A 23599-nucleotide genomic window follows, 5' to 3' on the forward strand; every position below is an offset into this window, starting at 1 on the left:
CCCCAGATCGAGGACGATTATCAGTGGTCTTGTATGTCTTCCATTTCCTAATAATTGCTCCCACAGTTGATTTCTTCAAACCAAGCTGCTTACCTATTGCAGATTCAGTCTTCCCAGCCTGGTGCAGGTCTACAATTTTGTTTCTGGTGTCCTTTGACAGCTCTTTGGTCTTGGCCATAGTGGAGTTTGGAGTGTGACTGTTTGAGGTTGTGGACAGGTGTCTTTTATACTGATAACAAGTTCAAACAGGTGCCATTAATACAGGTAACGAGTGGAGGACAGAGGAGCCTCTTAAAGAAGAAGTTACAGGTCTGTGAGAGCCAGAAATCTTGCTTGTTTGTAGGTGACCAAATACTTATTTTCCACCATAATTTGCAAATAAATTCATTAAAAATCCTACAATGTGATTTTCTGGATTTTTTTTCCTCAATTTGTCTGTCATAGTTGACGTGTACCTACAGTGGGGAAAAAAAGTATTTAGTCAGCCACCAATTGTGCAAGTTCTCCCACTTAAAAAGATGAGAGAGGCCTGTAATTTTCATCATAGGTACACGTCAACTTTGACAGACAAAATGAGAAAAAAAAATCCAGAAAATCACATTGTAGGATTTTTTATGAATTTATTGGCATATGATGGTGGAAAATAAGTATTTGGTCAATAACAAAAGTTTCTCAATACTTTGTTATATACCCTTTGTTGGCAATGACACAGGTCAAACGTTTTCTGTAAGTCTTCACAAGGTTTTCACACATTGTTGCTGCTATTTTGGCCCATTCCTCCATGCAGATCTCCTCTAGAGCAGTGATGTTTTGGGGCTGTCGCTGGGCAACACAGACTTTAAACTCCCTCCAAAGATTTTCTATGGGGTTGAGATCTGGAGACTGGCTAGGCCACTCCAGGACCTTTAAATGCTTCTTACGAAGCCACTCCTTCGTTGCCCGGGCGGTGTGTTTGGGATCATTGTCATGCTGAAAGACCCAGCCACGTTTCATCTTCAATGCCCTTGCTGATGGAAGGAGGGTTTCACTCAAAATCTCACAATACATGGCCCCATTCATTCTTTCCTTTACACGGATCAGTCGTCCTGGTCCCTTTGCAGAAAAACAGCCCCAAAGCATGATGTTTCCAACCCCATGCTTCACAGTAGGTATGGTGTTCTTTGGATGCAACTCAGCATTCTTTGTCCTCCAAACATGACGAGTTGAGTTTTTACCAAAAAGTTATATTTTGGTTTCATCTGACCATATGACATTCTCCCAATCCTCTTCTGGATCATCCAAATGCACTTCAGACGGGCCTGGACATGTACTGGCTTAAGCAGGGGGACACGTCTCGCACTGCAGGATTTGAGTCCCTGGCGGCGTAGTGTGTTACTGATGGTAGGCTTTGTTACTTTGGTCCCAGCTCTCTGCAGGTCATTCACTAGGTCCCCCCGTGTGGTTCTGGGATTTTTGCTCACCGTTCTTGTGATCATTTTGACCTCACGGGGTGAGATCTTGCATGGAGCCCCAGATCGAGGGAGATTATCAGTGGTCTTGTATGTCTTCCATTTCCTAATAATTGCTCCCACAGTTGATTTCTTCAAACCAAGCTGCTTACCTATTGCAGATTCAGTCTTCCCAGCCTGGTGCAGGTCTACAATTTTGTTTTTGGTGTCCTTTGACAGCTCTTTGGTCTTGGCCATTGTGGAGTTTGGAGTGTGACTGTTTGAGGTTGTGGACAGGTGTCTTTTATACTGATAACAAGTTCAAACAGGTGCCATTAATACAGGTAACGAGTGGAGGACAGAGGAGCCTCTTAAAGAAGAAGTTACAGGTCTGTGAGAGCCAGAAATCTTGCTTGTTTGTATGTGACCAAATACTTATTTTCCACCATAATTTGCAAATAAATTCATTTAAAATCCTACAATGAGATTTTCTGGAAAAAAAATTCTCGATTTGTCTGTCATAGTTGACGTGTACCTATGATGAAAATTACAGGCCTCTCTCATCTTTTTAAGTGGGAGAACTTGCACAATTGGTGGCTGACTAAATACTTTTTTTCCCCACTGTATGATGAAAATTACAGGCCTCTCTCATCTTTTTAAGTGGGAGAACTTGCACAATTGGTGGCTGACTAAATACTTTTTTTCCCCACTGTATATGGACAAGGCACGGTCATCTCCCGTCTGGATTACTGCAACTCACTGTTGGCTGGGCTCCCTGCCTGTGCCATTAAACCCCTACAACTCATCCAGAATGCTGCAGCCTGTCTGGTGTTCAACCTTCCCAAGTTCTCTCACGCCACCCCGCTCCTCCGCACACTCCACTGGCTTCCAGTTGAAGCTCGCATCTGCTACAAGACCATGGTGCTTGCCTACGGAGCTGTGAGGGGAACGGCACCTCCGTACCTTCAGGCTCTGATCAGTCCCTACACCCAAACGAGGGCATTGCGTTCATCCACCTCTGTCCTGCTGGCCCCCCTACCTCTGCGGAAGCACAGCTCCCGCTCAGCCCAGTCAAAACTGTTCGCTTCTCTGGCACCCCAATGGTGGAATAAGCTCCCTCACGACACCAGGACAGCGGAGTCACTCACCACCTTCCGGAGACACTTGAAACCCCACCTCTTTAAGGAATACCTGGGATAGGATAAAGTAATCCTTCTACCCCCCCTTACCCCACCCCAAAGAAAGAAAGAAGAAAAAAAACATATTGTAAAGTGGTTATCCCACTGGCTATAAGGTGAATGCACCAATTTGTAAGTCACTCTGGATAAGAGCGTCTGCTAAATGACGAAAATGTAAATGTAATGTCACACCCTGACCTGGAGAGACTGTTATTCTCGAGGTAGTTTGGTCAGGGTGTGAATATCATGTGTGTGTATTTCTATGTGGACGTCAATTCCCAGTCTCGTTACGTCAGTTCCCAGTCCGGTATACCTCGTGCCTGCGTCTCACACCAAGCTAGTGGTGCGTGTTCCCAGTCCGGTACGGCCCGTACCTGCTCCCCGCACCAAACCAGTGGTGCGTGTCGCCAGCCCGGTACGCCCCATACCTGCTCCCCGCACCAAGCCAGTGGTGCGTGTTCCCAGTCCAGTACGGCCCATCCCTGCTCCCCGCACCAAACCAGTGGTGCGTGTCGCCAGCCCGGTACGCCCCGTACCTGCTCCCCGCACCAAGCCAGTGGTGCGTGTTCCCAGTCCAGTACGGCCCGTCCCTGCTCCTCGCACCAAACCAGTGGTGCGTGTCGCCAGCGCAGTACGCCCCGTACCTGCTCCCCGCACCAAGCCAGTGGTGCGTGTCCCCAGTCCGGCCCGGCCCGTCCCTGCTCCTCGCACCAGACCTGTGGTGCGTGTCTCCAGTCCGGCCCAGCCCGTTCCTGCTCCTCGCACCAGACCAGTGGTGCGTGTTCCCAGTCCGGCCCGGCCCGTGCCTGCTCCTCGCACCAAGCCAGTGGTGCGTGTTCCCAGTCCGGCACAGCCCGTGCCCATTCCACCAGGGCCTGGTCCAGCTCCGGTCAGCAGCTCCACTCCGGAGCCAGAGCAGTCCGCTCCACTGGTGCCTAGTCCAGCTCCGGTCAGCAGCTCTACTCCGGAGCCAGAGCAGTCCGCTCCACCGGTGCCCAGTCCAGCTCCTGTCAGCAGCTCCACTCCGGAGCCAGAGCAGTCCGCTCCACCGGTGCCCAGTCCAGCTCCGGTCAACGGTTCCACTCCGGAGCCAAAGCAGTCTGCTACACCGGTGCATAGTCCAGCTCCGGTCAGCGGCTCCACTCCGGAGCCAGAGCAGTCCACTCCACCGGTGCCTAGTCCAGCTCCGGTCAGCGGATCCACTCCGGAGACAGAGCAGTCCGCTCCACCGGGGTCCAGTTCAGCTCCGGTCAGCGGCTCCACTCCAGACCCAGAAGTCAGCCCCTCTCCAGGGTCGGGGCCTCCCACACCAGGGTCCAGACAGGGCTTGGTGCATCGCGGGAGGATTGCCGATCCAGGCCCAGCCGTCAGCCCCTCTCCAGGTTCGGGGTCTCCCACACCAGGGTCCAGACATGGCTTGGTGCATCGTGGGAGGAAGGAGAGGGGAAGCATCGCGCCGAGGTGCAGACCAGACCAGGGGTGCAACGGGGAGGCAGAGAGGGAGAGGGTGACAAGTGGGTCTAGGGTGACAAGTAAGGTAGAGGTGATATGATCCTTGACTAGTCTCTCAAAGCACTTCATGATGACAGAGGTGAGTGCTACGGGGCGATAGTCATTTAGTTCAGTTACCTTTGCTTTCTTGGGTACAGGAACAATGGTGGCTATCTTGAAGCATGTGGGAACAGCAGAATGGGAAAGGGAGAGATTGAATATGTCCGCAAACACACCAGCCAGCTGGTCTGCGCATGCTCTGAGGACGCGGCTAGGGATGCCGTCTGGGCCGGCAGCCTTGCGGGGGTTAACATGCTTAAATGTCTTACTCACGTTGGCCACGGAGAAGGAGAGGCCACAGTCCTTGGTAGTGGGCCTCGTCCGTGGCACTGCGGACGAAGAAGGTGTTTAGCTTGTCTGGAAGCGAGACGTCGGTGTCGGCGACGTGGCTGGTTTTCCTTTTGTAGTCCGTGATTGTCTGTAGACAATGAATTGCGACTCCGCTTTGTCTCTATACTGATGTTTTGCCAGTTTAATTGCCTTACGGAGTGAGTAGCTACACTGTTTGTATTCTGCCATATTCCCAGTCACCTTGCCATGATTAAATGCAGTGGTTCGCGCTTTCAGTTTTGCGCGAATGCTGCCATCTATCCACGGTTTCTGGTTAGGGTAGGTTTTAATAGTCACAGTGGGCACAACATCACCTATACACTTCCTGATAAACTCAGTCACCGTTTCATTGTATTCGTCTAAATTATTTTCGCAAGCTACCCGGAACATATCCCAGTCCGCGTGATCAAAACAATCTTGATGCGTGGATTCCGATTGGTCAGACCAGCGTTGAATAGTCCTTAGCACGGGTACTTCCTGTTTGAGTTTCTGCCTATAAGAAGGGAAGAGCAAAATGGAGTCGTGGTCAGATTTGCCAAAAGGAGGGCGTGGGAGGGCCTTATAACCATCCCGGAAGTTCGAATAGCAATGGTCAAGGATTTTAGCAGCGTGAGTACAACAGTCGATATGTTGATCTTCGGCAGCCTAGTCCTCAAATTTGCTTTGTTAAAATCCCCGGCTACAATAAATGCAGCCTCAGGATATGTGGTTTCCAGTTTGCATAAAGTCCAGTGAAGTTCTTTGAGGGCCGTCGTGGTATCGGCTTGAGGGGGGATATACATGGCCGTGACTATAACCGAAGAAAATTATCTTGGGAGATAATACGGTCGGCATTTGATTGTGAGGTATTCTATGTCGGGTGAACAAAAGGACTTGAGTTCCTGTATGTTACTACAATTACACCATGAGTCGTTAATCATGAAACACACACCTCCGCCCTTCTGCTTCCCGGAGAGATATTTATTCCTGTCTGCGCGATTAACTGAGAACCCATCTGGCTGGACCGATTTCGACAGAATATCCCCAGAGAGCCATGTTTCCGTGAAAAAATGTATGTTACAGGCCTTGATGTCTCTCTGGAAAGAAATCCTTGCCCCGGAGCTCGTCGACCTTGTTAACCAGAGACTGAACATTAGCGAGTAGTATACTTGGAAGCGGTGGGTGGTGTGCGCGCCTCCTAAGTCGAACCAGCAGGCCGCTCCGAGTGCCTCTCCTCCACCGGCGATGTTTTGGGTCAGCCACTGGAATCAGTTCAATTGCCCTGGGGAGAGCAAACAAAGGATCTGCTTCGGGAAAGTCATATTCCTGGTCGTAATGCTGGTGAGTTACCACCGCTCTGATATCCAATAGTTTTTCCCGGCTGTATGTAATGATACAAAACACTTTCAGAGCTAATAATGCAAAAAAAATTATACATAAAAAAACAAAATACCGCAAAGTTTCCTAAGAGCTAGTCGCGAGGCCACCATCTTGTCGGCGCCAGGGTTGTCAAACATCTCATTCCAAAATCATGGGCATTAATATGGAGTTGGTCCCCCTTTGCTGCTATAACAGTCTCCACTCTTCTGGGAAGGCTTTCTACTACATGTTGGAACATTGCTGCGGGGACTTGCTTCCATTCAGCCACGAGCATTAGTGAGGTGGGGCACTGATGTTGGGCAATTAGGCCTGGCTCGCAGTCGGTGAGGTCATGGCTCTGTGCAGGCCAGTCAAGTTCTTCCACACCGATCTCGACAAACCATTTCTGTATGGACCTCGCTTTGTACACGGGGGCATTGTCATGCTGAAACAGGAAAGGGCCTTCTCCAAACTATTGCCACAAAGTTGGTGATCTTAGGCTTGTGTGTAGCTGCTCGGCCATGGAAACCCATTTCAAGAAGCTCCCGACTAACAGTTATTGTGCTGACGTTGCTTCCAGAGGCAGTTTGGAACTTGGTAGTGAGTGTTACAACCGAGGACAGACGACTTTTAGCACTCGGCGGTCCCGTTCTGTGAGCTTGTGTGGCCTACCACTTCGCGCCTGAGCCGTTGTTGCTCCTAGACGTTTCCACTTCACAATAAAGGCACTTACAGTTGACCGGGGCAGCTGTAGCGGGGCAGAAATTTGACGAATTGACTTGTTGGAAAGGTGGCATCCTATGACGGTGCCACGTTGAAAGTCAATGAGCTCTTCAGTAAGGCCATTCTACTGCCAATATTTGTATATGGAGACTGCATGGCTGTGTGCTCGATTTTATACACCTGTCAGCAACGAGTGTGGCTGAGATAGCCGAATCCACTAATTTGAAGGGTTGTCCACATACTGTTGTGTATGTATGTATGTATATATATATATATTAGTCTAGCTAGCTTTGGCTAACCCAGAATCTGACAGAAAAAGTTTAATCTTCTGTTTTTTGCTCCCCATATGATCTCTCTTTGTTTGCCTAACTAGCCACCTTGTCATTGGCATAAAGAGTTACTAGATTAATCAGATGTGTCTGGCAATAGCTAACTAGCTATCACATTAGGTTTCCACTAGATAAGCTGTCTAAGCTAGCTGCAGTGTCAACCATGTAGCTAGCTAACGTTAGCTAGATCTACAGGTCAGTTCACCGCAGCATCCTCCCACGCATCGCTCTCTCTCACTCTTTCTGTATGTGTGTGTGTCTAAATGTAATTCTGGCCTATAATACAGTCAGTGTATCATCTCAGTAAACTTTTTGTGCCATATATAAATCAATATATTTTGTTGTGTGTGTCTTTTTATTTATCGCTTGTTGCAGCACAACCGAGGGGGAGGAGAATGGGCCAGACAAAAAAAGAAAATACCCTTCAAAGTGGAAAAGAGAGGTTCGGAAGAGGAGGAGGATGTAGTGTAAATCCGGTTTTGTCTAGAAGGGATACAGCGTTTGTCAAAAATGTACTTTACATAGCAGGTTAGGAGAATTAACGTAGCAGGTCAGGAGGAGTATATTCAAGTTAGGGAAAGGGTTAGGGTTAGCTAAAATGCAACAAAAAATACTTTTGACGTCAATTCAATTCCATGGTGAAGTGTGTCTCATTTGCATACTAGTAACATGATTGATAGTGAAATTTGATTGTTTGACTGTTGTAACACTTACCTGTTCATTCTGAGTGAAAAATTAAACATCACACTTGGCGTAAATATTTTTTGTATGCATTCACCATACTCAAATACATTTTTATTAATGCTATTGAAATTGTAAAATTATTCCAATGTCTCGAGTACCATATACCTTTTTATGAAATTGTGCACATTGATAGATATTCAGTCAACATTGAATGACCGAAATTGAAACTGTACAGCCTACGGACTTTGTGTGATGTTAGTCTTCATTGGAGAGTACCTGTGCTGGGGGACATTTGCAAGATGGTGCTGGCAGGCTTTAACAATTAAATGAATGTCAAATCAATTGCACTAAGTTGTTGTCCTTTTGGTTTGCTGTCACAGTTTACCATAAGGTGCAAGAATTACCAAAGATATGTTCGCCCTCTGGTCGGTATTGTCATCGGAACAATTGAGTCCTTTTTGAGCAGACTAAGGGCGACTTATCTATTTTACAAGCATTCTGTACAATAGAAATAAAGTATTTCCTAATTTACCACGGCAAATCTACTGTGGCAATTTACCCGACACTTTTTATGAATGGAAATTAATGTTGGTGTACTGTTATTTACTATTTATGTTATCCAAAAGTGTCTGGTATGGTCACTTCTTATCAAGAAAAATAAGAAATTACCCTGGACTGTCCATATTTGAAATGTCAAACTACATCAAGTCAATCAGGAGATCGCATTATTTGTATCAGAAGGGCTTGGGGCAGAATCGAACCCACGGCAACATGGTGGGCCTATACGTGCGCTGAAGGCAGTGGCCCTAACCGCTACACCACCCCAGGCCACGATTGAACTCAATTTTGACAGTTCATTCGGATACACTAGAATTTAATTTTTATATTTTTGTACTTTTACCCCTTTTTCTCCCCAATTGGTAGTTACAGTCTTGTCCCATTGCTGCAACTCCCCTACGTCCTCCGAAACACGACCCTGCCAAGCCGCACTGCTTCTTGACACAATGCTTGCTTAACCCGGAAGCCAGCCGCACCAATGTGTCGGAGGAAACACCGTCCAGCTGGTGACCGAAGTCAACTTGCAGGCGCCTGGCCCGCCACAAGGAGTCAATAGAAATCCCGGCCAAACCCTCTCCTAACCCGGACGACGCTGGGTCAATTGTGCGCCGCCCACATGGGTCTCCCGGTCACGGCCGGCTGTGACACAGCCTGGGATCTGTAGTGATGCCTTAGATCGCTGCGCCATTCGAGAGGCCCCACACTAGACACTTGTATGTCATAGCCTAAAGGGGACCAATAACTATCTTGTGTTATTAAGCTATATAAAACAATGATTGTTGATGTGTATGGCTGAATTTCAGATACATTTTTGTACATTTCAATGTTGCAATAATAGGACCTAAGCCTATAGAGAGAACATTATTTTAAGATACTGAGCCCTGATTCCAATGACTCGACTGCCCCCTGAGTGGAGAGAAAGAGAACTGCTAATTTTTAGCCAATCACAAGGCTCATTTTCCTGATGCATCAGGAAAATTCTCTGCAATAAGAGTGATCAAGTTAAGATCTGACATCTGTAGATCTGATCATATCCATGATATTACCTTGATATGTAGCACAGCCAGGTTAGAAGGTCAATGTGATGACTTTCAGACCTCTGATAGGCTACCTTCAGAAGAACCTCCCAGAATCACTCATTCCTTACCCTATCACCCAGCATCATCTATTGCCTTTTATCTTCTTCTTTCTCCTTTTCTCCTCCTTCCTCATTTTCTCCTTTCTTTTTTCAAACGAAAAACCTGCTGATACAGAGTTAAAGAGCCATCTAGTAGCACACACTGCTGCGGGCTACACTTTGATAGATGGAGAGGAGAGATGACTGGAGCGTACAAGGCTATGGCTCGCCAAGCTCCAGAATGTTGCAGGAGCGTTGTGGCTTAGCCATGCGTCATTGGAATGCATTGCAGCCAGGACCACTCCACTTCTGATTGCGGAGTGCTGTCTGTTTCAAGGCCCTGTGTATCGAGCACCGAGTGCCTCCAAGAAGGAGATGATACATTTTTCGCCTTTCGCTCCCCGACAGCAAACAAGTGTTTACATTCTTGCCACCCACGGGCAGCATGACACGGCAGCTATTCTAGTCTCCTCAGACTCAGACACTAGGATCAAGGTAAACAAAATGGCTGAGTGAGAGAGAGAGTGACTTATGCAAAGCAAACAACATCTTTTGAGCTTACTCCATAGATCTCCTTTTTCTTTGAAGTCCAGTGCTGAATCCTCATCCTTAACTATAAGCGATGAGAAATGATTGGAATTGTTGAGTAGAATTTGTTGTCTTTTTTTACATACCTGGCTGTACCTATCGAGACAAAGTGAGACAAAGCTATGACCCTACAGGTTAAGAGCCGATAGGCATCCTAGGGTTGTTACGGAGTCATTGTAGACTCGAATACACCCCCTTTGGCAGCCTCCTGGGGAGGGTTCAGAGGTACAACGTCCCAAAAAAACAACTCCGACATTCCATCATTTCACAGTCCATGGAGGAGGCCTACGGAATGACAGAAGATAACTTTGTACACACATTCCAGCCCTGAGCTAACCCATAGAAAAACCCTGTCTGTCAGCTACTCACCTCTTCATCAAATCACACAGATGAAGGGCTCAAGTGAACATATGGAGGTTAGAGGAAGAGAGGAAAGGAGTGAACCCATGACGTCAGAGGAGGTAGAGAAAGGAGGGATGAGTTTTTTGTGCCTCCTTTACTACAGCAAAACAGAGCAGTTACAGAAGCTGCAGGGCTGTGGAGAGAGATGGGATGCATCCAAAATGGCACCCTATTACCTATATAGTGCAATACTTTTGACTAGAGCCTGCATAGATCCCGCCAAGGACTTTTTCTCTCTCTCCTCAATTTTGAGAATAGAAACCATTTCAAGATCACTCTCCTCTCCTCCCTGAGATAGAAAATGATTCCTCAGCCAGCCAGCAGTCAGCCAAGAGATTAAATGACCACTCTGTTCACTGTGAGCCTGCACCCCTCACTGTGTGTGTGTGTGTGTGTGTGTGTGTGTGTGTGTGTGTGTGTGTGTGTGTGTGTGTGTGTGTGTGTGTGTGTGTGTGTGTGTCCGGGTTTCCGTTAGCCGGTAATAGGCAGCTTTTGGACGTAATGTTGTTGTTTTTTTACACCGATAAATACAATTGCCACCAGCCAATTGTCCGGGAGAAGAAAAAAATCCCATTGCAAAATAATGCTTTTCTGCCTATTCATTGACGGAAATACCAGTCGATGTAAATACATTTGACCAGTCATGCTTATTGGTCTATAGGTTCATTTGCATAATTCTGCTTACAGATACAGAGCCTAGTTTGAGCTGAAAATCTGTCAGACAGCGCAAGAGCGCATGTTTCCCTCCTGTTGCTGCTGGAGTCAAAAATGCTATTTTATAAGCTCACTCATTGCACAACAATTCTAAATGCAATCGTTTGTTAGAAACAGTTTTGATGGTCACAATTAAAAAGAGCTACTATTTTTATTTCTCAACTGGTAATTGAAGCGTGCTTCCCATTCACCATTCACGTGCTTAGGTAATGATAGGCAAGCTTCAGCGTGTCACACCACTTTGCAATGTGAATTGGAGGCAGTATGCATTTTGAAAACATATACTTAATTGTGTGAAACCGTAACATTTGACCTTGCTTCAAAGTAGCCGAGCCAAAATCTGTTTCTATAAACGTGGAGTCAAATATTTTATGAAGACTTCTACAGTGGGGGAAAAAAGTATTTAGTCAGCCACCAATTGTGCAAGTTCTCCCACTTAAAAATATGAGAGAGGCCTGTAATTTTCATCATAGGTACACGTCAACTATGACAGACAAAATGAGAAAAGAAAATCCAGAAAATCACATTGTAGGATTTTTAATGAATTTATTAGCAAATTATGGTGGAAAATAAGTATTTGGTCAATAACAAAAGTTTCTCAATACTTTGTTATATACCCTTTGTTGGCAATGACACAGGTCAAACGTTTTCTGTAAGTCTTCACAAGGTTTTCACACACTGTTGCTGGTATTTTGTCCCATTCCTCCATGCAGATCTCCTCTAGAGCAGTGATGTTTTGGGGCTGTCGCTGGGCAACACGGACTTTCAACTCCCTCCAAAGATTTTCTATGGGGTTGAGATCTGGAGACTGGCTAGGCCACTCCAGGACCTTGAAATGCTTCTTACGAAGCCACTCCTTCGTTGCCCGGGCGGTGTGTTTGGGATCATTGTCATGCTGAAAGACCCAGCCACGTTTCATCTTCAATGCCCTTGCTGATGGAAGGAGGTTTTCACTCAAAATCTCACAATACATGGCCCCATTCATTCTTTCCTTTACACGGATCAGTCGTCCTGGTCCCTTTGCAGAAAAACAGCCCCAAAGCATGACGTTTCCACCCCCATGCTTCACAGTAGGTATGGTGTTCTTTGGATGCAACTCAGCATTCTTTGTCCTCCAAACACGACGAGTTGAGTTTTTACCAAAAAGCTCTATTTTGGTTTCATCTGACCATATGACATTCTCCCAATCCTCTTCTGGATCATCCAAATGCACTCTAGCAAACTTCAGACGGGCCTGGACATGTACTGGCTTAAGCAGGGGGACACGTCTGGCACTGCAGGATTTGAGTCCCTGGCGGCGTAGTGTGTTACTGATGGTAGGCTTTGTTACTTTGGTCCCAGCTCTCTGCAGGTCATTCACTAGGTCCCCCGTGTGGTTCTGGGATTTTTGCTCACCGTTCTTGTGATCATTTTGACCCCACGGGGTGAGATCTTGCGTGGAGCCCCAGATCGAGGCAGATTATCAGTGGTCTTGTATGTCTTCCATTTCCTAATAATTGCTCCCACAGTTGATTTCTTCAAACCAAGCTGCTTACCTATTGCAGATTCAGTCTTCCCAGCCTGGTGCAGGTCTACAATTTTGTTTCTGGTGTCCTTTGACAGCTCTTTGGTCTTGGCCATAGTGGAGTTTGGAGTGTGACTGTTTGAGGTTGTGGACAGGTGTCTTTTATACTGATAACAAGTTCAAACAGGTGCCATTAATACAGGTAACGAGTGGAGGACAGAAGAGCCTCTTAAAGAAGAAGTTACAGGTCTGTGAGAGCCAGAAATCTTGCTTGTTTGTAGTTGACCAAATACTTATTTTCCACCATAATTTGCAAATAAATTCATAAAAAATCCTACAATGTGATTTTCTGGATTTTTTTCCCTCATTTTGTCTGTCATAGTTGACGTGTACCTATGATGGAAATTACAGGCCTCTCTCATCTTTTTAAGTGGGAGAACTTGCACAATTGGTGGCTGACTAAATACTTTTTTTCCCCACTGTATATGCCATTGAAACAAGTAGCCTATTTCTCTCATGTTCTATTGGTTTTCAAATCAACTTTCTTTCATTGTCCAGTAGCCAAAGGCACAATCCTAGTTATATTAGCAACCCATGCTAGTTGTTGCATGTTTAGATCATTAAACATTTCTAACGGATATTTTCATCCGCATGTGCAGTGCGCTTTTGACAACTGTGTTCCATATTGCAATTAGCGGGAAAACAAACATTCACGCGTAGCCTACTATCGTGTGCGCATTGCTGCGCTTATAATGTGAAGAAATAATAGTTTATCAACATTTTAAGCTAAACATTCAGATCTGTTGCATCAGCCTGTTGCAAAAGATATTTTGATGTACTGGTTGTATGAATTTGGGATCTATCGTCCCACAACTGTCCCAGAGTCTGTTTGGAATAGGCTATTTCATACTCGCACAGAACGACAAGCTGACCAATAGTATAGGTAAACTTGTCTACTATGGGGGATAGTAGATTGACATAGGCTAGTGATTTTTCTGTTCGTTTTTCGTCTTGTTGGCTGAGGAAAAGTAAATGTGAACAGTTATTCTAACATCTTAAAAGTGTGCATCGGAATTCGGTTAGAAGGACGCACGCCGTTGTGTGTTCTGTTAAGATGAATTACCATAATCTAAATGTGATTTCTGTCATTCCGAGCACCGTGGGTGGATGCCCTAATCAGGTTACACAACCAATGCATATGCATCCGGTAAATTTCTCAAATGTCCGGTAAATTTAAAATGCTACCGGTCAAATGTCCGGCGCCACATTTTCGTAACGGAAACCCTGTTGTGTGTTTGTGTGAGAGAGAGTGTGTCAAGAGGGAGAGTGAGAGTGTGTGTGCACTTTTGTGAATGTGGGCATGAGTTGCAACTGCAAGTGTGTTTGCTACTGTGTGTTTGGGATGTGCGTGTTCGACAGTATGTGTGTAGAGACTGGTTTTAGCATCCTCTGCCTCTAGCAGAGTCAAGGAGGGTGGTCCAGGGCCAGTTCAGATTCCCTCAGACATGTCTGCCCCTAAGGACCGAGCAAGAGCCAATCAGCTTCCTACTTCCTGGTCCGATTCTCCCACTGACCTGATCCCTCCCCTTCACTTCCACACACGCTCCAGGGTGACGTTTCCCCTAGGTACAAATCTATGATCAGCTTCCCCTCTCCCAATACTAACCTTAACCATTAGTGGATACAACTTCACAGCACTGCGGCTTTCACTACAAACTATGGGTGTGAACGTTTTAAACGTTTAAACGAAATTGGGACCCTTAACGTTAAGAAAAATCCCCAATGGAAAAACAGTTTTTTTGTTTTTCCCCCCCAACTAAATTAAAATCACAGTGCAGTTGGCTCGCCTGCTCTTTCTCTTCGCTAATGATGCGAGTGTGTGTTCAGTCTTCGGTGTGATAGGGCCTGCTTTACTTAACCCAAGAAATTGTGAAATACAGCATTACATTGCGAGATACAGCTTTTGTTTGCCGATAGATAGGCCTAGTGCACGGTTCTGACTCAGTCTGCCAGGTGGCTGACCTGCCTATACTGTGCCCCCTCCCCTTTCTCGCCATCCCTCGCTCGCTATGAAAGATGCAAGTGTTTGTGTTCTCGGAAGTACGGACACTAATCAGTCTCATCCGTTTAAAAGTCGATTCTTAGCGTAAGATGTGTTTTCTTTCTACTAAATGTCTTGGTAAGTCACGGTATTTAACTTTAAAGTACTTTTTTAGGAGAGAGTGATCTGAGGAGAGAGTGATCTGCGTGCAGGCAGCAGGCAGGCTGCGCACAGGCAGCTCGAAATTATTTGATTGACTGTTCTGGTCACCCAGTGACGGACGTTAGTCCAGCTTCAGAAGCGGCATTCCTTTACAGTAAAATGCCCGTTCTGTTGCGCTTCGAAAGTATCTCCAGACAAGGTTTTGTGTCGGCATTAAACATGCCGTAGCCGAGGCGCTTTCAAGAGAATATGACTGCGGTATATATAATTTTATTGCCAGGCCCTAGCGGTCATACATACTTAATAGGACCATTATTCTGCATTGTGAATTGACGTGGAACTTTATGGTTTTTTCTTATCGTTTTAACAGAAAACTGAAAATCTATTGGCAGTTTAAACATTAAGCAAAATTGTCAATTTGTCACATCCCTACTACAAACATCCTGGCCACTGGCCAAAAACACATTAATTACACTATACTATGTACAGTGCCTTGCAAAATTATTCATCCCCCTTGGCGTTTTTCCTATTTTGTTGCATTACAACCTGTAATTTAAATGGATTTGGATTGCATGTTATGGACATACACAAAATTGTCAAAATTGGTGAAGTGAAATGAAAAAAATTACTTGTTTCAAAAAATTCAAAAAAATAAATAACGGAATGTGTATTCACCCCCTTTGCTATGAAGCCCCTAAATAAGATCTGGTGCAACCAATTACCTTCAGAAGTCACATAATTAGCTAAATAAAGTCCACCTGTGTGCAATCTAAGTGTCACATGATCTGTCACATGATCTCAGTATATATACACACCTGTTCTGAAAGGCCCCAGAGTCTGCAACACCACTAAGCAAGGGGCACCACCAAGCAAGCGGCACCATGAAGACCAAGGAGCTCTCCAAACAGGTAAGGGACAAAGCTGTGAAGAAGTACAGATCAGGGTTGGGTTCTAAAAAAATATCAGAAACTTTGAACATCCCACGGAGCACCATTAAATCGATTATTAAAAAATTGAAAGAATATGACACCACAACAAACCTGCCAAGAGAGGGCCGCCCACCAAAACTCACGGACCAGGCAAGGAGGGCATTAATCAGAGAGGCAACATTTAAATGTCTTGGAATGGCCTAGTCAAAGCCCAGACCTCAATCCAATTGAGAATATGTGGTATGACTTAAAGATTGCTGTACACCAGCAGAACCCATCCAACTTGAAGGAGCTGGAGCAGTTTTGCCTTGAAGAATGAGCAAAAATCCCAGTGGCTAGATGTGCCAAGCTTATAGAGACATACCCCAAGAGACTTGCAGCTGTAATTGCTGCAAAAGGTGGCACTACAAAATATTGACTTTGGGGAGGGTGAAAAGTTATGCACGCTCAAGTTTTCTGTTTTTTTGTCTTATTTCTTGTTTGTTTCACCAAAAAAAGTATTTTGCATCTTCAAAGTGTTAGGCATGTTGTGTAAATCAGATGATACAAACCCCCAAGAAATCAATTTTAATTCCAGGTTGTAAGGCAACAAAATAGGAAAAATGCCAAGGGGGTGAATACTTTCGCAAGCCACTGTACATATCAGAGGAGGAAGGGGAGGACCATCCTCCTCAGTGAATTTCATAACAATAAAAATAGTGAAACATTTAAAAAGTTATCCTTTTTAGATAAAACTATACAAAATACATTCACGTCACTAAATAATTGATTAAAACACACTGTTTTGCAATTAAGGTCTACAGTAGGCTCAACAGCACTCTGTAGGGTAGCACCATTGTGTAGCCGGAGGACAGCTAACTTCCTTCCTCCTCTGGATACATTGACTTCAATACAAGACCTAGGAGGCTCATGGTTCTCACCCCCTTCCATAGACTTACACAGTAATTATGACAACTTCCGGAGGACATCCTCCAACCTATCAGCGCTCTTGCAGCATGAACTGACATGTTGTCCACCCAATCAAAGGATCAGAGATTGAATCTATTACTGAAAGCATAAGCTACAGCTAGCTAGCACTGTAGTGCATAAAATGTGGTGAGTAGTTGACTCAAAGAGAGAGAAAGACAATAATTGAACAGTTTTGAACAAATTAATTTCTTCAAAAATGAAGGAAGGGCGAGAGAGAGAGCTATTTCGTAAATTATTTTCACTTTCACTTGATTAGTTAGCAAATGCAGCTAGCTAGTTTAGCCTACTCAAACACCCTGCTCAAAATGAGGGATGCTATATTAGCTAGCTGGCTATGACTATCCAACACTGGAACTCTTCCAAGTCAAGGTAAGCTTTTGGTTTTACAAATTTATTGCCACTGGGGCCCGCCGGTGTAACTGCTAAACTCCTTACTACACTGTACTGCTTGATTGTAGCGGGTTTACTAACGCGTTAGTTCTATTAGCTATGTTGACTATGATGTTACTTTAGCTTATATGGTGAGATAGCTGCAGTTATGATATGAAGGTTTGGCTTGGAAAGGTTTTCTCGCCTGGTCACAGACAGCTGATGTGTTGTGCATTGAAGTCCACAAACGAAGGGAAAAGGTGAGAGGAGGAGAGCGTGTAGATGCGAGAAGGAATACAACAAGCTTTTTGTTTGTGGCTATGAAAGTTAACTGTTTGCGTGTGATCAGGGGTGTATTCATTCCGCCGATTCTGTTGAAAAACGTTTCTTAAACGGAAGCAAATGGAACGAAACAGGGATAAACATATCTGAATTTGTCCAATATAAACTGTTGGACTAATGATTACACCCTAGGTCAGCTAGATGCAGGCAAGAGTGTGCAAGGTGATATTGAATGTGTCACTGTCTGTCACCTCAAATCATTATCTCGACCTGTGTGCAGTGCACCTATGTTGAATTCATTGGCTAGGTTGTAGCAACCTCATGATGGGTATACGGAAAATGTTAGTATCATGTAGTAGCCTAAACCTATCGATGTTAAACTGGGTGAATGGAATATGAATGACAGTCATCCAATATGCTGTAAATAATCGTCCTCCCTTATCTTAAACAGCACCGACTGCCACTGGTACGTATCAGATAAAGGACTTGCAGAAACAACATTCTGAGTTTGAACATGGCCTAGCTAGTGGAACAGAGTAGGCCATAGTCATTAAACCATGATAAACAGTGTCATTAAACCATGAGAAACAGTGTATCAATAACAAAGAAAGGAGCCATTTAGACACATTAAAACATTAACACTGGAACAAGTGCATCTCCACAGATAATGGAGCGCCCCCACATCTCTGGGGTGTGTTTTGTCTCACTGCCCTCTGGAGCCCAGCAGAGCACACAGCAGCACTCACACTCACACAGATTGTGGAGCAGCAGATTCAGCGCCCCGACACCATCCGACTCCACAGTCCACAGTGTTTACCTTGAACATGTTCAGCAGGCCAGGGCACAGCGTAGTGGAACGTAAAGGTAGAAATATGCTTTGTAGAACAAACATGCCTCTCTGACAGATAGAATAGGGAATCATGTCAGCTTTATATATTCATGACATTTCTATCTGCAACGTCCCCAACGTTTGCCACAACGTTTTGCCTTTTGAATGTTCATGCTCTCTAAAGCAGCAGCGATTGACAACTACATTTTCCTAAATGTATATTGTTTAAACATGCAATAGGCCATTGGCTAGTGATCGGTTCCTTCAAAATGAAATTGAAAAACAGGTACAATATTTTCATAATTTAGCATTATTCTTATTATTCTTGTTATATTGTAGTATTTACAGTATAATTTGTATTATGCGTGCTTATGTTATTAAACAGCTTAGATGTGACCATATTTGTTACCTTGCACAATTAGCCCACCTCCTATAGCCTACTTTCTAAACGCATCATAATCACAGCAAATAGTGAGTCATAACAAAAACATTTCCCAGCAGCTATTGCACGCATACAATACATCAACTGTCAGGTCTTGTTCTATTTCACACTTAAAAATGTAATTAGTAGTTTTCCTTATGTGCCCTCGCTGTCGTGTGGACTCATGAAATAATTGCTGCGCTCAGAAATTCACTTGGCTTTTTAAAATGGTCACACAGTCAAACTCCCGACACCATTTTGAGCCGCACATTTCTTTACCAAAAGCCGATCTGCTACTACATGAGTAGGAAAAATGTATAGCCAGGACAAGGGGTCGGCTGCATTTCCTCTGCACTCGCTCTCAGTCTATGTCACGTTTTATAATGCATCCTTGAGATCCAAGGCCGTTGCAGCCCCGATTACATTGTTGCAGACACATCAACACGCATTGTTACACACTTATGTCTGGTTTTATTTGCCAATGGACCACAGCGACCTATGGCTTGCAACGTGTAGCCTAGTCTTACCCATCTGTAATATTTTACACCATGCATGTCCATTAGATTTTTTATATATGCATCGCAAATATATATATATATATATATTTACATTATCAGGCAGGACACGTCTGTCTCCAAGACTATGAACACGTTATGATATCAAACTCACCAAATGTCCAAGGGAATTTGTTATCGTGGAGCACCTCGTTTTTAATGTTATGCCGAGTCCGGGTTCACTGTTTCCCTTGTTCAATGCTGGCGGTTTTCTCCCAAGGTTTGCTTCGGTGGTTTCTCATAAGCGCGATGGTAACATCGACATCCACACAAAGTGGGGGGATGGGAATATTGAGCGAGAATGATAGGTAACAGAGGGGGGCAGTAAAACCTTGCAAACACTAGGGGAGGACCTTTTTCTCCTACGTGACTGTCAAACAGGGACCAATTCAGAAGTCTCACTACCTCACAACTACCTCTCACATCTATCCATCTAACATCAAGTTCACTGGAGTTGGAAATATAAGCTACATTTATTAAGAAAAATGATGACATGATCCTTGATTAAACTTTCTCTGATTTATGTGTTCTCACATCTCTGTATTTTGCTCCTGTTTAATGTGTGTGTGCACTGGGATAGACACATTTTCAAAGAGGACTGCTTGAATCCCCTATAGAATGAGCATGATAGCAAGGAGGTTTTCATATAAGAAAATATTAAAATAAAATGGGAGATTTATGGCAGATGACGGAATAGAATAGAATATTTTTGCTTTGCAAAACATACTAGGCATCCCTGGCTTGTGGCATACTAGGCATCCCTGGCTTGTGTTTTCACTATTGCCATGTCAATCATGATTTATGTATATAATAGCAGTAAGATATGTGTTGTATGATAGTTTGACTAAGTTGTATAGAATCAGATAAACATTGCAAGTCAACCCATTTTCTTATGCAACCAACCACCTCCCGTAATGCGTGATTTGAAGGAGTCAGGCGCAGGAGGGTAAATCACAGTATACAGAGTTTATTCAGTAATCCATCGTAACCAGTCCAGTGCGCAAAACAAGCGCACTGGAACAAACATGCACACAGGGAAAATACCCCGGCAATACAAAATACTGAGCTCAACCTCACAATGAACAATCACCCACAAGGACAAGGGGGCAGAGGGAACACGCACTAATGAGGGGAATATGAACCAGGTGTGTGTAATTGCCAAGACAAGACAAGACAAATGGAATGATGAGATATGGAGCGGCAGTGGCTAGAAGGCCGGTGACGACGAACGCCGAAGCCTGCCCGAATAAGGAGGGAGAAGTTGTGACACCTCCAAAATTCTGCTACAGTACTTGCTTATCACAACTAAATAAAGACTCCAATGATAGCCTTAACCATATTGCTCCAAAAACCTGACCGCAGCCCCAGAAAGCTATCAAGAGGTTTTAAAGGGCCAAAAACATGCAACAGAATTTAGTGACAAGAGTCAGTGGCAAATGTAATTTACAAAAGTTCAATCAGGAAGGCTGATCTGAATACTCGTATAACTTCATCCAGTAAGCGTTATCATTCACTTTGTTTCCTATTCTTCGGGCTTAGTGGGGATGAATACAAAAATATGATCAGCATAGCATCTTGTCTCTTCGCCTCTTTCCTATAAGCCATGTGCGGAATGTCATTCACCTATTTACCTTATTGCCTATAAACTCTGCACAATATTGCACATTCCTCACGCTTGCTGTTTAACCTATGGGCTCACTCTTGCAATTATCACCTTCCTCTCTCTCAACCAATGGGTGTAAATCTTGGGATGTATGTCAACTCACCCATGTTCTCTCACTTGCTGTTTTTCAGCAACAGTTTTCAACAACCATCCACCTCCCCACCACTACCAGCTATAATAACCTTAAGGCCCGTCATTAGAACTCCTTTCCCCAGAGGCCAGCAGCCCCGCCATCACATCATCTGGCCATTCCCCAACGATTTAATAAAATGTCATATTGCATTCCGTCTTTGTTGTTCATTCAGTTAAGCCTGTACTCGATTGAACTGAAGATAAACACTCCAGACAAAGAATCTCTTAGGCCCAACCAAATGCTGAGTGCCAACAAAGCACAAACATATTCATACAGAAATACTAATACAATATTATACCATGTTATAACTCTCTGTTAGGCTTTTACAACATATTATAGATTATGGAGTTGTACTGTTATTGGGGCTGATGATTTGCATGTTTGCACTGAACCGGATAAATCGAAGTTACCTCAGCTGGTTTGGTGTAAGGTAGTGATGTGAGGTGAGCTAGTAGCAGGTAAGTGGAGAGCACAGTCTTCTGAACTCTAATGACATTTGCAGACCCAACAGTCTAATTCCACTTTTATCACCATAAGTAAAGGGATAGGCCTGTGCAGTTCACAGAATTACTTTACTTGAGCACGCTTTCCTAGAAGCCAAAATAATTGCTTGCTGTCATAATAATGTCCTAACAGGTGAAAGCTGATGTGGCATAACGTCACATATAGTTATTTTGCAAGTTGGCTGGTGTTTTACCAAGCAAATTAGCTGAACCACACGTTGGTTTGTGTCATCATGATTGTTGAGATAACTGTCGAGACACTAGCTGTCATGAATGTTATTGTGTGATATGCGTTATGTAGCCCCTTATGACAGAGGGCTCAAAATAAGTGCTACCACCGAGCTTTTCAAACAGCTAGAAGTCAGTGTGATTTCATGCAGGGCAGGCCAGTAGATAGGGTTAAAGGCCTGTTCTTCTGGAAAGGTGGGGTGTGTCTAAAAACACTTACATTCTAAACATAGCGCTACTGTGTCAGTCACCACCAAGTACCATTGACCTCCGATTGAGTACTAGTACCAGTATCCTACAGAGCACACTAGTAGAGAAATATCTTTATTTCAGAATGGCTACAAGCAGTGGTGGAAAAAGTACCCAATTGTCATACTTGAGTAAAATTAAAGATACCATAAAAGAAAATGACACAAGTAAAAGTGAAAGTCACCCAGTAGAATTCTACTTGAGTAAAAGTCTAAAAGTATTTGGTTTTGAATATACTTAAGTATCAAAAGTAAAAGTATAAATCATTTCAAATTCCTTATATTAAGCAACCCAGACGGCACGATTTTCTTGTTTTTTAAATTTACGGATAGCCAGGGGCACACTTCAACAGTTAGACATAATTTAGAAACAAAGCATTTGTGTTTAGTGAGTATGCCAGATCAGAGGCAGTAGGGATGAGTGCATGAATTAGACAATTTTCATGTCATGCTAAACATTCATAATGTAACGAGTACTTTTGGGTGTCAGGGAAAATGTAAGGAGTAAAAAGTACATTATTTTATTTAGGAATGTAGTGGAGTAAAAGTAGTCAAAAATATAAATAGTAAAGTAAAGTACAGATACCCCAAAAAACTACTTAAGTAGTACTTTACAGTATTTCTACTTAAGTACTTTACACCACTGGCTACAAGTACAGATTTCAGAGGTCCTCAGCTTTGCTGGGCTATGGTGAATGTTGAGGGACTGTCGTGTGATGTCATGTCATGGAACGCAGTGGGTCACTGCTGACTTTGCAGACCATGATCTACAATAAAATACACAGCGTGTGGTACTGATAGGGGTAGGAATAGGGCCATCTAGTGGCAACGGAGTGTACAGAGAGGATAAATAGAGTCCTTATGTTATGTTGAAGGTCAAACCCTGAGAGGAGGAATCCAGCGTTCCCACACAGTCACAATACAATGGCCAACATTCAGTCCCAGGCAGCAATATGTCATCAGAACATCTGGCTAGCAGTTTTTCCCCACTAGGATACCCTTCATGACTCACACATGGTGAAAATAGAAACTGATCATCACCAAGCAGGGTTGGGGTCAATTCCATTTAAATTCCAGTCAATTCAGACACCCCTGGACACCCCCATAACAGATCAGAAGCCCACCCCTCCCTCCCACATAAGAATTTAAATATCAATGTGAGGCCCAACCCCACAATTGCCAAAGATATCGACGTCAGGCACCACTTGACACTTTAGGCTCCCCAAGAGTCAATGTATAATAAGAACCCTGTGGATAAGTAAGTATCACTACTGCCTTCCTGAAACCTGAAGTAGGGCTATTGTTAGACCCAGACTCAGCACTGCATTGGCTTTTCTGGGTCAGTGGTATTACTGGTGCTTCTGGAGGACATTGTGGTGTTGTGCTGTGGCGTGGGTTCGAATCTCGGGTCTGCCATGGCAGGGATGGACCACATTATACAATATTACAGTGTGATTAGTAATAATGCATCTATATATACTTCTATAAATACAGTTATTGATATTGTTTCTCTGACCTTGTAAACAAATCTATCCTCATTGGCTATATCCAGATCATTCTAACCATCTCAAACTCAAACTCTCTATATAATACACTGACCTGAGGCAGTGACCATGGTACAGGCACCAGAAATGAGGTCATCATTATACCTCCATGGGATTGGCTCACTTGGAGGGAACAGACCGAGTCTTCTAGTAAGGTTTAAAATAGAGCCAGGGTGATTCCTTAGTGAATCAATCTAAACACCTTGACATTTCTGCTGGGTTCACTTCATATAATTGGCATCATGACTTCTTTCTCAGCAGACCCACATTTGTGCTTATAA

General features: G+C 44.1%; 1 protein-coding gene across 2 annotated transcripts in view; it reads right to left on the reverse strand.

Annotated features, from left to right (window-relative positions):
* The window catches only part of LOC311142812 (protein FAM168A-like), a 57903-nt gene extending 38628 nt beyond the window's left edge, over nt 1–19275 (reverse strand). The window contains exons 1-2 of one of the 2 annotated variants that reach the window (XM_084178502.1): nt 19115–19275; nt 15462–15567 (exon numbers count right to left, since the gene is read on the reverse strand). In XM_084178502.1, the coding sequence (XP_084034628.1) occupies nt 15462–15529 (68 nt within the window). In that variant the 5' untranslated portion in view covers nt 15530–15567; nt 19115–19275. The remainder of the gene's footprint in view (nt 1–15461; nt 15568–19114) is intronic. The other variant, XM_084178503.1, reaches the window with a different exon arrangement.
* Between the last annotated feature and the right edge of the window lie 4324 nt (nt 19276–23599).

Source organism: Coregonus lavaretus, assembly GCF_964263955.1.
Source record: "Coregonus lavaretus genome assembly, chromosome: 15".
In the NCBI taxonomy this organism is placed as follows: Eukaryota; Metazoa; Chordata; class Actinopteri; order Salmoniformes; family Salmonidae; genus Coregonus; species Coregonus lavaretus.